Genomic DNA, 15,086 nt, shown 5'->3' with positions numbered 1-15,086 from the left:
CACTTTTAATTGGGAACCCCTTTGCAGAGAATGTTATTAGGATCATTGTTGTCAGAGAACCCCCTGCGAGTGTCTCCAATTTTGATGTTTAGTAGATGTTTGCTGTGGGAGCTCTCGACTGTTGTTCCCGGGAATTTTGAGTGTTTCCAGTCACGGTCATTTGCACATAGCCACAAGTCCACTCACAGGAAATGTTGGTTATCAGTGAGATGCCACTATTCAGATTGTGAGTGCATCCATAATATCTTTCTCTTATTTGCTAGGCCGAAGATGGTGTTAGTGATTGCGAGCTGCTGGCTGGCACCCTTGCAGAGCAGGAGTAAGTGAGTGCTGTTCAGCTTTCCAGTCCTGTGAGTCTGATGCCTTTCCTCCATGTTTTGGCATCACTGCCAAACATATGCATTGAAATCCTTCATGATCATCAGTGTGTCAGATGATTATATTGTTGCAAAGAGTCTGTCCAGGTCTTCTGTATCTTTTTTTTCTTTTTTGTCACCTTAGTGTATGTCCATTGTGACGGGGACATAGGCATTGATGATGGTGGAAGAAGGCACAATATATATCACAGCAAGACTAGAGATTTGGGGTTTAGTGAATGATTACAAACTCTGCAAAGGGAAAACTCTTCCAGAGCGCCAGTGTTGTCAGCCCAGTGCTGCATGAGCTGTTGTTCAACAAATGGACTTTGGCCGAGTCCTGTGGTGCCGCGTGTGTTTCTCAACAGTTTACTCGTTTATCTTGTGGATTGCTTCATAGTATGGTGTGCTGTTGCCGTCTGCCACACCTGTGTTACAGGGTAAGAGGAAGTTTTCCATTTGCTTGCACAGTGCATCACAGAAGTGTAAGCCCTTGAAACACAACAAACCAATGCAGTTTGGCTGGCAAAAGGCAGGCAGTCTCTAGATCACCTCTTCTGCTGTCCTCTTCTACATTGGGAGTGCGTACTGCAGCCCTGAGCAGGACAGTACATATGGCCAAGGGACAGGCAGAGAACCCTGTGGAAAGGAGGTCCCACCTGTTTGCATAGAACTGTGGAACTGGGATACACCTGCCCTCATCAGACTTAAGTTATGTGACCTCTGAAAGAAGGGTGATGTGGAGCCATCTGACCTGGTCTATTCATGGACAGTCGTTACACTTCACAACTGAGACCAAAAGGCCAGATCTATTGCACATCTTCCTTAGGCAACAAGTTTCCTTGTCTTCATCTACCTTCATTGTTGTTGTTAAGTGAGGCCCTTACATTTGCTGTATTAAGTCCCAATTCAGGGTCATGGCTAGAAATGGTTTGTGTACTAAAGAATACTTCACTGTTAAGAGTCCTTGCAGTGATGATTTATTTTATCAGGAGGTATATATGGCTGCATATGTGGCTTAGGGTGGTGGTCACAGCATCATCCCTTAATTTGAACATTTAGATTCCACTGCACTGGGCTAGCCAGGCACTTTCTCCCTTTGTAAAAAAATACTTTTACAAATTTCCACTGTAGTTAAGATACCACATGGAGGCTAGCTTTGGATATGTAAGGTATGCTTATGGTCCCAGGCCCTCTATTCCTTTCCATGGAAACTGACCACTTGTAGTTCTGGAATGGAAGCATATAAGAAAGACGGAAATGAGAAATTAGGATCCTTAATTGCAAATGTAAGTGGAATGAGCTTACCCTGCCCATATTTAGGTTTATGTTCTTATCTTTTTTCTGGTGTCCTTATGAAATGTTGTCTTTCACTTGGTTACTAGTTAGGAGTATTTTACTAGGAAATTTACATCTAAAAAATCTATCTATCTATCTGTCTATTGAAGGACTGTATTGGTAGACTTCCTGCCTTCCGCCAGAGTGGGTAGATGAATATATCCTCTGATTTAGAGAGACACTTCAGAGCCCCAGCATTTGGTATGAGCTAAAGTTAATTCCAGCATGTTTAGGTTCAAGAAAAATATTTATCAATGAAATCAAATTGATTTCATTTAATAAAAAATCGTTTTTATTAAGGAAACCTGATTCCTAATCATAGGCATCAAAACCTTTAAGCTCCGTTGAGTTATAGGCTTTATGGTCAACAATTAGGATTCTGATGATTATCATAAATGTCAAACAAGCAAGTGATTGAGTTACAAGTTTTTATTAATCCCACGAAAAGCCTGTAGAAACTGCTACGACATAACTAATTGATTTTGCGTTAGGGTGATCATTCAGTTGACAAATCTTTCTCACAGTAAATTTATATAATATCACAATGCCCAAGCCTTCCATTGTGTTTGACTACCTCTCCTCCCTAACCTTAGTCTGGATGCAGGGCCTTTAAGGTGTATGATAAATGAGCTGTTTACTAATTTCCTGTTGAAGTGAATACACATTTGCAATTATGGGAATTTATTATTTGGGGGCATCTGGCTCATCCTTGTTTTTGTTTGTTAAACAGGAAAAGGACCAGCGCAGCCTAGACATAAACACTGCCAAGTGCATGTTGGGACTGTTATTAGGAAAAATATGGCCCCTTTTTCCAGTTTTTCACCAATTCTTAGAGGTACCAAATTGTTGTTTTATGAAATGTATGTTTGCTTGCTTAGAACTACCAAATAACTTTATTCACCCGTTGTATGTAATTTTTTGTTTGTTGTACGTTTCTGCCTGTGTAGGAATTACGGTGACATAATTGCTGTCAGTCAGCAACTACCTATCTTCCTGGAGTGCATCTGTGTATGCGTTTAATGTTGTGTTGCTTCATTCCACATTAAAAATGCATCCGAAACAGCCACAGCTCTGTCCTTTTCTCTCTTTTCTCATCCCCATTTTAAAGCTTCACTTTTGTTTAGATTTTCTGTTCTTCATAACAATAGAGAAAGAAGATTTACTTTCTTTTGACTTTAGATGAACTTCTACTTTTATTAAGCAGAGGTTTAAAAGACAGTCATCTGCCTTCTTACCAAAATTAGTTTGTAGTATGTTCTTATCTACTCTTATCACCAGGTAACTTGAGGACCTTAGATCAATCTAAGTATTAGGCAAACTGTCAATATCTCCTTCAGTTTAAGTTGTCTTCAGATCAGTATCAAAACAATCCAGCACTTTATTCCATCATTGTTTGTGTGCTTTAAGTATTGATGATCAGAAATTCTGAGCTACTGGTTTTGTTGAAGTGTCATTCTGTGGGACCTGGAAGTATATGGGATACAAGTTTGAGTTACTTGGGTTGTCATATATGGCATCCTCCTTTCCCTCCTGCCCCAAGCCCTTCTAAAAAGTGTCCTTTGCTTGCAAGGATGAGGGTGTTGGGTCTTTGAGAAAATGCTGGGCCGTATGATGACTCTGGCTTCACTCTTGAATAATCTTTCTCACAACTTACTTTATGTAATGGTCCAGAAAATTTTTAATATCTGATAGGATTCTTTGAGAACTGTTATTAAAAATTTCTTTTAACATTAGTAACTGGGACTCCTCAAAAATTTAAAAACTAGTTTTACGTAAGTATCTGTTTACCCAAAGTAGTCCATGTTGACATATGATCTGTTCTAATTTCTCTGACAATCCCTTGAGATGAGTTAGCATTATTTGGAAAAATAAATAGAAATAGTTCCCTGTTCTCAGAGACTTTAGCTGGATTTGCACCTGTGTGTAAAGAGTCTTAAGCTGGAAGACCTGGCCTGGAGGAAATCTGACTTTGCGTAATTCCAGGTGCATCATCAACTGTTTCAGGACTGGTTTTTGCTTTTACTTGCTTAGAAAGTTAAACTTGTAGTCTGTGCTTTGTTCTCTCTCTTACATTAGTTTGCGTTTTTCTTTAAAAAAGACAGTATTCCTCTCATTTCAGCTTTTCTTGTGTTTGCATCCTCAAAACAACCATTGACTCAACTCTCTTTGCTTTTTATGTATTTGTATTGTTTTACTATGTTTCTGATTTTAGTGGGGAAGATTTAAAAATCATTGGTTCTGGATTTTATTTATGAATCTTCATACAGGGATACTGTATTTTTAAATAGATACATGGCAAATTTCTTGTCTAAGAGGAATAGAAAAACGATTTCACAGCTATTCTAGCTTCTTTTATGATCAGATTCGAGTTTTGAATTGTTAGAAGAGCAATATTTTTCTGTGATAAGAACACCTAGTTTTGAGACCACTTGCAGCACTTACCAGATCTCATCAAGTAACCTGCTGCTGCATGTGCTTTAAGCCGAAGGCTTGGCCGTGGGCAGTGCTGGTTATGTCAGGGATTATATTAATGGGAGCTACTCTTTATTTAGCACTTACTTTGTGCCAAACACTGAATGAAGTGCTTCACATAAATTAGTAAATGATCTCTTTTAATTCTTACAGTATCTTTATGAAGTAGATATTATCCCCATTTTATATAAAACGTCTTTTGCAGTTTAGAATTTTCACTTCTGGGGATATATAATCATGTTATTTTGATGTGCTTTCCATTTTGTATTGAGACCCTGTCATATTTTTGTAATGACAATTGTCATCTTAAATTCTACTCTTGCTGTCCCTCACCATCCTCCTAGATTGGTGCTTAACAAACCTCAAACGGAAAGAGTTAACCTTACATGAACTTAATTAAGTTGATTCATAAAGCAATTGAAACCGTCCCATTTGTTCATTTTAAGTGTCAGTAATTCATATTACTTTTCCCTCCTTCAGCAATCAAAATACAAAGTTATTAATAAAGACCAGTGGTGCAATGTCCTAGAGTTTAGCAGAACAATTAATCTTGACCTCAGCAACTATGATGAAGATGGAGCATGTAAGTACCGCCGCTACCATTCTGCCATTCATGTACATTTCTATATCATCCTCATTGGGAAACGCTTCAGCTACATTATTATTATTATTGTTATTGTTATTATTATTATTACTACTGTCTCTCTCTTTCTCTCCAGGGCCAGTTTTGTTGGACGAGTTTGTGGAGTGGTATAAAGACAAACAGATGTCCTAGGACTTTATGCATAGCAGCGAGAGAGTCACTGTTACCACAGTTTTGTCACCCATTAGCCATAAATTGCTGTTTGTATCAAAGCGCATGCTGCTTCTCTTGCACTGTTTCCCTTTCGCAGGGACATGTTGGTGTTTGCTATTGAATTGGCCAGCTCTGCTTGCTGTGTGGCATTGTTCTCTTGGAAGGCTGCTTTGCAGTTTGTATTTACACTACAGATTGGTGAATTTGCCAACGTCCTCACTGTGATTATGTGTATATTGCTGTTTAAATTTTGTATATGTGTATAAAAGGAAAAAGCTTCACCTAGAGATTATTTCTGAAAAATGTATTGTAAAAATAATTTTGTGGCATTTCTAGTCCCTTTTTTTGAATGAACCAATGATACTTTATTTGGTCTCCTATGTAGCATTTCAGAAAACAAGACAAAACTGTTACCGTGAACAAACATTGCCAGAATTAACCTTACTGTTTAAGAGGCCAACTTCTGGAAGGAGGTAGGAGTCATAACTTTTCAGAGGCATATGCCAAATATCATTTGGTATACTTAACAATATTAGTGTTTTAAAATGATGAGTTATAATTATTTGAACATATAGATATGTAACATGCCACAAATCATTTCCACCACGCAAGGTATATAAGTTGTTTATTTTTTAGTGTTAAAACTATAGTAGCTTGAATATAGGTACCAATGAACAAATTCAAATTGCACCTCTTTTCTTAAAAGAATGGGATTTAAACTCTTGTAAACATTCTTTAACTTTTTTGTTTGTTTTCTTTTTTTCCTTTTGCATTCTTCTAGCCAGTGATTGATCTGCTAATGCTTTCTTTGCCACTCAAAGTAAAATTTATTTTGCCTCCTCAATGAAAATCTCATGGTTTTGCTGGCTGTTTATAACTGCATCGCACTTCTAGTTGTGGCTTGAATTTTCAGTTAAGCTTTCATGGTATGTAATTTTCCAGCCTTTTGAGAAAACAAGCATACTATAAGTGAGAGCTGTTTTGTTTTCCTTGTTTGTTTGTTTCATGCTAGGCTTTTCCTGGCAGCATGTCCATTGCAGGCAGTGGACAAGAAACCACCAGCATTGAGCTAACCCAGTACATGCTAGGACCTGTCCTAGAGGGGCCACTTTTCATTACCTGAGTTATTTGTACAGAGGGGCGATAGCCATTATTTTTGTGGATGAGGAAACAAGAATAAACAGAATGGTGTTTTTAGGTTTGTATTTTATCTTTTTTTTTTTTTTTTTTTTTTTTTTTTGCCATTCTTGAGGAAATATAGAGATGACATGTTTTCACCCCAACTATCTGGTGCTATTGAATGACTAATTCAGTCCTTAAAGTTCTGTGAAAACACAAAAGTCTAATGATTTGAGTGAGTAAAAGGTAATGGTGCATTTGAACAAGTAAATGCTGTCGTGGTCAGCAAGATCCGTGATTTGAGCATGTGATGATTGGAAAAAGGTTTGGGTTATTTGGAAGTCTGGCTAAAACTTCTTTCGGGTGACATGTGATCCTTTAAATGGCATTAAGTGAATAAAGCACACAGACAATGCTACTCTTGATCACTATTTTACCATTTCTTTGCAAACAGTGTTCACATTTTCATATTTTTTCCCTAACTGAACCACCAAAGAAAGAAATTTTGTATGTATATACAGTGTGTGTGTGTATACAAAATCATGATATAGTAGAATGCAACTACTTTCTTTTTCTACCAAACGAAAGGTTTTATTTGCTGTGAAATAAACCAGAAGTTTAAAAAACCCTGTAGTGATTAAGCATACTTAACCACTCCTTGTTTGTAGATTCACTTTCAACCTTAAAAATTAATACCAGTTTGCATAAACCAATATCTGTAAAGAACAGAAAATGTTGATGGCAAGCAACAGCTATTAAGACTGATGTGACGGATGCATTTGTTTTGCAGTGGTGGCTGGCCTAGGCAGGTTTGGATCTGTGAAGAATTGATTCATTTTCAAAATTATTCCATAAAGTTAAAAAGTTACACTTTAAAGGCAACAGGTCATACAGTTCTTTAAATTTGATCAACTGTAGCTTTATTTAAAGCAAATATAAATCATAGATGAAGTTATTTTAAACATTATGTTAGAATATAGAGATTTTTTTAAAATGCTAATAAGCACAGTTAATTCTAAAATGAGAGGATTGTTACAGGAGGGAGATGTTACAGTTAATCCACAATCAACATTTTGATGGTAGGGAAAAAACTGCGTAAAAACTATTGCATTATGTATGATAAGAAAGTAAGTATTCCAAAGGGATAATCTTGCATATTAAGAAAACTCCAAATAATCTTTAAATTGCCTTGAAAAATAAACCTCTGTGACTGCTGAGCGGCAGAGTGCTTACCCTTGGTTGTCTTGATTTTATATAGTTATTTCTAAGGGGAGAAAAAGAGGTCAGACAGAGTAATATGCTACATTTTCTTAAAAACTTCTCTAAGTTGCACAAAATTGAACAATCATCAAGCACTTATTTACTGGCTAATGTTGAATAAATTAGGGTGCCTTCATCTGGGTTTTCTTTAGTACCTAAGTCTACAACCCTTTCTCTTTTTCTATTGTGTTTCAAACTCCACATTGCAATACTCTGTTGTCATGGAATACAACCTTTAGATGTTTACTGCTGAAGTAGGTCAGAAATTGTATTATTTGATTTGCCTCAAACATCCACTGTAATGTTACATGCACCTTTTTTGAAGCATGAACTCTGAATTACGTTTTTATAAATCTGACTAGGCAAACCTAGATTCTGGTTTCACAATGGATTTATTTTGTCTCTCAGTCTCCATTTTAACAGTGCTTCTGAAGTTTATACAGAAAGCTTTAAAAGTTAGTTTGTGCCCTTGGTTTTTATTCTTAAAACTGCTAAAATACCTCTGTAAGCCTTATCCTTTATTCTTTCATATGTTGTATAATAAATGTATAGATTTCATTGACCAACTAAAATGTTGGGTGTCTGTAAATGAGACCAAACCATGGGTTGCTTTTTTCATAAAATAATTTCTATTGGGGGTTACTGTTCAATGACAGCAGGTAACCTATAACTGTGAATGCTTCGTGTCGTCAGTATTTGCATTACATTCATAAAAGTGTGCAAGTCCTGTGACTCCCAGCTTAACTGAAATACTGTTATGCCACCTAACTTGAGTACAGCAAACTGGTTTTAGGTTTCAATGAAATTGATGTAAAATGATATCCCATAAATAAAAAGTATTTGTGTTTGGTTTCAGAACAGATGTGTACATTTTTTCTTCTCTCTTCTGGCTTTCTCTTCAAAAACCATTTAAGGTAGTCTTTAAAGCATTTTTTATCCTTTTTTGTTTGTTTTTTTCCTAACTTTTTCTATTGAAAATTTCCAAAGCTACAATAATATAATGAACACCTGTGTACCTGTCACTTAGATTTTCCACTTGTTAACATTTTACTGTATTTCCTGCCTTACTCTTGGGCTATACATGTGTGTGTACTTCTCACTTTCTGTAAATAGATTCTGAGAGTAAATTACATTATGACACATCACACCTGTTATTTTGGAATAAGGGCATTCACCTATAACCATGATACAATGATCACACTCAAGAAGTTTAATGGTGGTACTATATTATAATAAACAGTGCATATTTAAATATCCCCATTTGTACCAGTCATGTTCTGGATAGCTATTATCTTTTTAATCCAGGGATAAGCATTATATTTAGTTGTTACGTCTCTTTAGTCTCTTTTAATCTAGAACACTTTCAGATACAGTATTTTAAATGTTTCGATTAAAGATAGTGCAGTCACTCCTCAGCCAAATAGTGATTTTAAAAAAACCCACCATGTTTTGTGTGTTTCTACACATTGAGCTAAAGAATTAAGTACATAATATGGGCCACAAGCTAGGCAGGAATGACCACTTTTACTACCCTCAAGGTTGCTACCCAATTAGTCTATAAGTGTGTATTAGCCCTGGCTACCCCTTTCTAAAATTGTCTTACACTGTACTAGAATGTAAGCTTTCTGAGAGCAGGACCTCTGGCACGCAGTGGATGGCCAGAAAATGGAAGGAAGCAGGTAACAATTTCCTCTCTGGGCAAAGAATTCTCAGGACCTAAGAAACATGTAAAGATTAGAAAATCCAAGAATAAATCGAGGAAGACTGATTTTTATAAGCTTGAAAGCAAGAGAGAGGAAATATAAAATAAGATTCCTTAGAATCCAGGTGCACGCTGTTAAAATTGTCAATGTGGATGATTCTTTAAACCATAATTTGGGCCAAAAGCTGAGCATCACACCAAGAAAATATCTCTGCTTCTAGACATCAAGAAAGAGAGGTGGAGATAAAGGAAAAAACTTAATCCCAAATTGATACAAGTGAGAGGCAACAAACCTTAGGACAGGGAATTCTTAACTTGTGGCAGAGCAAACAGTAGAAACTCATGAGACATGTTATCCAATAATAGAAAATAGGAACATGAGATTTATTCCACTAGACAGTACTAGGACTCTACATGTAAATTCATGGGAATTGAAATAAAGTTCTCCGGTGTAATTGGAACAAGATAGACTGAGGAGAGAGTAAACCACGAATGCTGGCTCAAGACAAAAAACCCAGCAGAGGTGCATTGCAGACATACCCATGAAGGAAAAACTTACACAAGGTCACTCTAAAGGAAGGACATTGTTATGCCCTTTGAACCTAATGGGGTGGAGAGGAAAGTGAACTGAAAAAATGAAAAACACCCACAGGAAGAAATTGAAAATGATTGGGTCAACCCCAGGGCTACAGAAGTGAGGAATAAAGTTGGTTATTTCCAGACACTGACTTTCTTGATTTGTTGAACGTATGTGAAAGCAGGACATGCTTTTTCCATGGTTGCTGATCGCATCAAATAGAAATAACTCATTGGAATGTTACCTCCAAATCCTTACATGAAGAGTAAGCAAAAGGTGAAAGCTTTTATGATTCCTTTAGAAAAGAATTGCTTTTGGGACTTTATTATAGCTAGAAAAAAAAAAAAAAAACTATCACACGAGGAAATAACACATCAAGCTTTCTGGCCCGGTAAGGCAGAAGGTAACTCAAAATCGGGCATGTTCACCACTTTTGGCACATTCAGTAGAAAAATGTTTAGTTTTTTCTCTGCCGGAATTTGTTCCTAGCATGTATTTCCAATTGCCTTAACGAAAATAAAATCATCCCATGTATAGAAGTACTTGCTTAGAAATCATGGTGAATTAGTACGTAGGCTATGCTGAGAATAATAATTGGAAACTGAAAAACAAAGATTGACTGTAGTAATTAAGTGGAAACTTTAAAAACCATCATTTAAGATGTAAATCTCTTCTCCAATAAATGTATTCGGTCCTTTGAAAGAAATTCCTTTGCAATCACTCTCTGAAGAATATAGATTGTAAAGAATCCTGGCTGTGAGAAAGGAAGCTGAAAAGGGTTTGGTTTTCCCTCTGACACTTTCCAGCAGAGACATCTCAGAATTGACTAAGTGTGAATATCTAAAATTACAAACTAGTATTCTCTAGAAATCGTAGGATACATGTGTGATGATAAAGAGAGCTGCAGCTGTACTCATTACCAGTGAAATAACTCATGAAAAAGTTTTAGGCCAACTTTCGATAGCATGTTGAAAGCCACTGCGTTTTCTTTGTCTCTACTTGCTTATTGTTCATTTTTGCTTCATTACCTATGGTGGCTTTTGTGTATCCCATTGTGAGAGTAGGGCCTGGACAAGGTTTGTAATCCTATCACACTTCCAAAATTATTGAATAAAATAATAGATGCCTTCTAGCAACCTGTTCTGCGGGTCTGTGTTCTGTGTGTCTCAAAGTGCTCATAAATCCTTCAAGTCCTTATTTTGCCTACATCAGGGTTGATTTTCAGATTCTCAATATAATCATTGTATCAACAAACTTTGTGTTAGGCCGAATTCCTATGTGAAATTGGTAACACAGGCATTAAAGTTTACAAGAGTGCATAGAGAAAACTGGAATAATAGAAAATCAACAGACTGAAGAATTAGGAAAGGCCTATCAATGGGAGGCCTATGCCCGCTAAGTGTCAGTGCCTTCAGACACTTAGAAATGGTAGACCAGAAACACACCAACTGGGTTAGAGCTGAGAGTTCCTTTCGGAGAGTAAGGTACAATAGGAAGAGATCAGGAATCGGTGTGGGGCTCTCCTTAGATGCCACATTGCACACTCATGGATCTGGTTTTGATAATTGATGTTCCAGCACCTGAATGGGTCAGCAAGCTCTAATGGATTTTAGAGATGTAGTCAAGAAGGCCAGTTGGTTGCTTATTGATATCATTTAGCTCCTTTGAGAAAAAGTGTCCAGACAATGTGCTTTACACTGATCTCCTTGAACACCTTTCAACACTTATGTGAAGTATGTAGAGGAACCTGAAGTTGAGAGAATTTAAATAACTGGTCTAAAGTCACATAGCTGGAAAGTTGGGAAGCTGAGGTTGAAGCTGAAGTCTGTCTCCACCCCAGCACCTTGGGGAGCCCCAAGAGATAAACCAAAGTCTGACAAGAGCTAAGAAGATTGAGGTCTGTAAGTCTGTATGCTGTCTAGCTCATTCAAGGTCTCCTAGTGCCCTTTACAGGAAATCCCCTCTCTCCATCCCAAGGCCCTGGCATCCACTGAGTTCTAATTTTTTCTCATTTGCTGGGATGTCATATAAATGGAATCCTACGTTACGTAGCGTTTTGTTTTTGCTTCTTTCACTTATGCTTTTCAGATTAGCCATGCACTACTGATTCATTGCTTTTTATTTATTTTTATTTATTCATTGCTGAGCAGTGTTCCATTGAATGGATGTACTATGAAATGTTGGTGGACATTTGGATTATTTCCAGTTCAGGGCAATTATTAATATTTTTGTGGACATATGCTTTTATTTTCTCGACCATTTTGGGATCGAATAGGATTGCTGGGTCATAGGGTAAGTGTATGTTTAATTTTGTAAGAAATTGCCAAGCCATTTTCCAAAGTCATAACCATTTGGCATTTCTATCAACAATGTATGAGCGTTCTAGTGGCTCCCTATATCCTCATCAGCATTTAGTATTTTCAATTTTTAAAATTTTAGCCATTCTCATAGGTATGTACTGGATGCTTTCTGACTTGCAAAATATATCAAATACATAATGGTGAGCTAATTAACCCAGGGTTGGTAAATTCATTTATGGTTTGAGCAAATTCAGTTTTCTATAACAAACATACTCTGCAGATTAACTGAATAAATACAGTAACCTGTAACATGTTTTACAAGGCCTGTAGTAACATGTTTCCCAGCTAATGGTTACAATACTTCAGAGGATAGTAGTTGAATATTTTGGAATGTTTCTTGCTCCTTTTCAGCTCTTGTGAAGAAGAGCTATGATTTGATAACTAGAGATTGTCTATATAGATTTCAATGTAAGTAAGATTTTATATTCACTTATCTGGTCCACTTTGTTCACTGTGTCCCTCTAGCCTTCTCTTCCTCATTGGCCCACTCATACGTATTTGGAATTGAAAGGCTGTCCCTAAAATTCTTTCCTCTTTAGTTTTGGAGAACTAAGGATAGATCCATTTCGAGAGGCTTATAATTACATTTCACAGTTGACAAAGTGCTTTTTACATGGTCTTTCATTTTAGTCCCACAACCACCCCATGAGGTAGATTTTATTACTTTCATTTAGCAAGTGAAAACAAAAACCAAAGGAGTCACAGAGTTCCAGTGGCTTATTCAAATTCACACTTAGTAATTGAAAGAAGTATGCCTGGAACCTGCATCTTCTAGTTCTTAATCCTATGTACTTTCTTCCATGCCACCCAAACCCCATGCCCTGTGCTTTAGCAGCTTTCCTCTGCGATTAGTGCTAAAAGCCATAGGCCAAGTCAAATATTGAAGGCCAATTGAGGATGGCCAGGTCTAGCCCTGACATCCTGGAAGCTGCTTTTGGCTCCACTAGGCCCTACCTTCAAAGAGCCTGGAGGATCTCATTGCTGCTCCAAGGAGACGAAGGGGAACATCATTCAAAGGAGCAGAGGAAATGCACAAGGCAGCCCCCAGTATAGTCTGGCCGAAGCCATCTGGGAGCCAGCACAGAAATCTTGACAGCCAAGTACTCAGCAGGCAGGAAAGCAGAAGATGGGCCCTGGAGAAACTGACTCTGTGTCAGGCACAGGGTTAGGGGCTAGGGATAAGACCTGGTCCCCACTCTTAAGCTTAGACCCATGGAGGAGCTCTGAATGGTTGTACCCTGTTAAGTCAAGCTTGGGCAGAGGATTCAAAGGGTGCTGTGAGGCAAGGTGGGAGGTTGGGTGGGTTATATTAGTATTCTGAAGAGTAATAGAACCAATAGTGTGTGTGTGTGTGTGTGTGTGTGTGTGTGTGTGTGGGTGTGTGGGTGTGTGTGTGTGTACCATATGTAGGTAGAGGGTGGTGGTATTAAGGAATTAACTTATGCAGTCATGGAGGCCAAGAAGCCCCAAAATCTGCCAACCACCCTGTAAGTTCCAGTTTGAGTCTGAAAGCCTGAGAACCAGGAGAACTGGATGTAGTTCCAGTCCAAAAGCCAGCAGACTCAAGACCCAAGAAGAGCCAATGTTTCGTACCAAGTTTGATTGCTGAAAAAGATTCATGTTCCAGCTCAAGCAGTCAGGCAGAAAGGGTTCCCCTCTTACTCTACTCTTCTTTTCTGTTCAAATCTTCAATTGAATGGATGAGACCCATCCATATTATTGAGTGCCATCCACTCAAATCTGAAGATTCAAATGTTAATGTCATTCAGAAACATCCTCACAGACAAACCCAGAAAAATGTTTGGGCAAATGTCTGGGCACTCCATGGCCCAGTCAAGTTGAAACACAAAATTAACTATCACAAGTCCACCCCTTGTCAACTTGGAACCTATACACATCTCTTTAAACCATAAACTCCAAATAAAGACAATAACAATGTCGTAATTTCACCTAACGATAATAACTACCTTGCATACAACTGAAATCACACCAACTCCTTTCCCAGAAGAGAAGATGAGGTATTTGAGTGATATTTACTCTTCTCCATAATATCCCATTACTAGAATAATATGATATAAAATTAATACTTAAATACTATTATATCAATACACCTATTACAAGTAAGAGAATAAGAGGAGGAAGAAAACAAACATATAGAGCATGTTAGGGACTGAATGTTTATGACTCCCCAAAATTCGTATGTTGAAATCCTAATCCCCAATGTGATGGTATAAGGCCGTTTGGAAGGCACTATGTCATGAGGGTGGGGTATGCAGGAATGTGATTAGTGCCCTTACAGAAAGAGACCCCAGAGAGCTCCTCAACCTCTTTCTGCTATGTGAGGATATAAGGACAAGTCAGCAATCTGCAACCTGGAAGAGGGCCCTCACCAGAATCCAACCAAACTGGTATGATCTCAAACTTTCAGCCTCCAGATCTGTGAGAAATAAATTTCTGTTGTTTATGAGGCACCCAGTCGGTGGTACCCTGTTACAGCAGCCTGAACTAAGACTAAAACTGACACAAAGATCCATGACAAGATAGGGAGGAAATACTCATGAGAATTACAGTCTTCATTCCTGTTACTAGTCATGTGGTCGTAGGTGGTATTTGTGACTGACTACTTTTTTCCACTACCCATGCTTTATTCTCTTTGCCTTAAGCAAGCACCTTAGCTGGTCATGGTTCTTTACCTGGCAGGGTGACCCAGTCTATTTCTGAAGGGTCTTGGCCACTACTTGGCCAAGTCATCTTGCTTGGATTGGGTTGTACTTTTCCATTGATCTTAATCACAGGACTTGGTAATACTAAGAGATGCTTTAGGGGATCTCCCGTATTTCAGACATACTCTTCCTTGCCTCCATTGTGTAACAGAAGTATAATTTCCCCTTGGTAGGCAGGATCAGTCACCCTAGTTGGCATTGTAACTCCCTTCTTTGCCTGTCGATTCAGAGAAATGGGGAATCCAAAGTGGCTCAGTGGCAGTCTTAACTTTCAGTTCAATGGAATCATTGTTCTGTCTCCTGATGGAAGCATTCCTCCCTTTTGCACAAGGATCTCTAGTCCAGCAGAGCAAAGGGCACAGGAACAGGAAGCAAAAATTTTG

At 37.9% G+C, this 15,086-nt stretch overlaps 1 protein-coding gene across 13 annotated transcripts in view; it reads left to right on the top strand.

Annotated features, from left to right (window-relative positions):
* Window positions 1-8,199, top strand: part of DCUN1D4 (defective in cullin neddylation 1 domain containing 4) — a 119,816-nt gene extending 111,617 nt beyond the window's left edge. For 10 of the 13 annotated variants that reach the window (XM_054554022.2, XM_054554020.2, XM_009240029.4 and 7 more), the window contains 3 exons: window positions 2,425-2,529; window positions 4,647-4,749; window positions 4,886-8,199. In XM_054554022.2, coding sequence (XP_054409997.1) covers window positions 2,425-2,529; window positions 4,647-4,749; window positions 4,886-4,941 — 264 coding nt within the window. In that variant the 3' untranslated portion in view covers window positions 4,942-8,199. Of the gene's footprint in view, window positions 1-263; window positions 320-2,424; window positions 2,530-4,646; window positions 4,751-4,885 lie in introns of those variants that run through there. The other 3 variants (XM_054554021.2, XM_009240030.4, XR_008524542.2) reach the window with 2 other exon arrangements.
* Window positions 8,200-15,086: the final 6,887 nt, after the last annotated feature.

Source organism: Pongo abelii, chromosome 3, assembly GCF_028885655.2.
Source record: "Pongo abelii isolate AG06213 chromosome 3, NHGRI_mPonAbe1-v2.0_pri, whole genome shotgun sequence".
Classification (NCBI taxonomy): domain Eukaryota; kingdom Metazoa; phylum Chordata; class Mammalia; order Primates; family Hominidae; genus Pongo; species Pongo abelii.
This window is presented reverse-complemented; position numbering and strand designations above follow the sequence as displayed.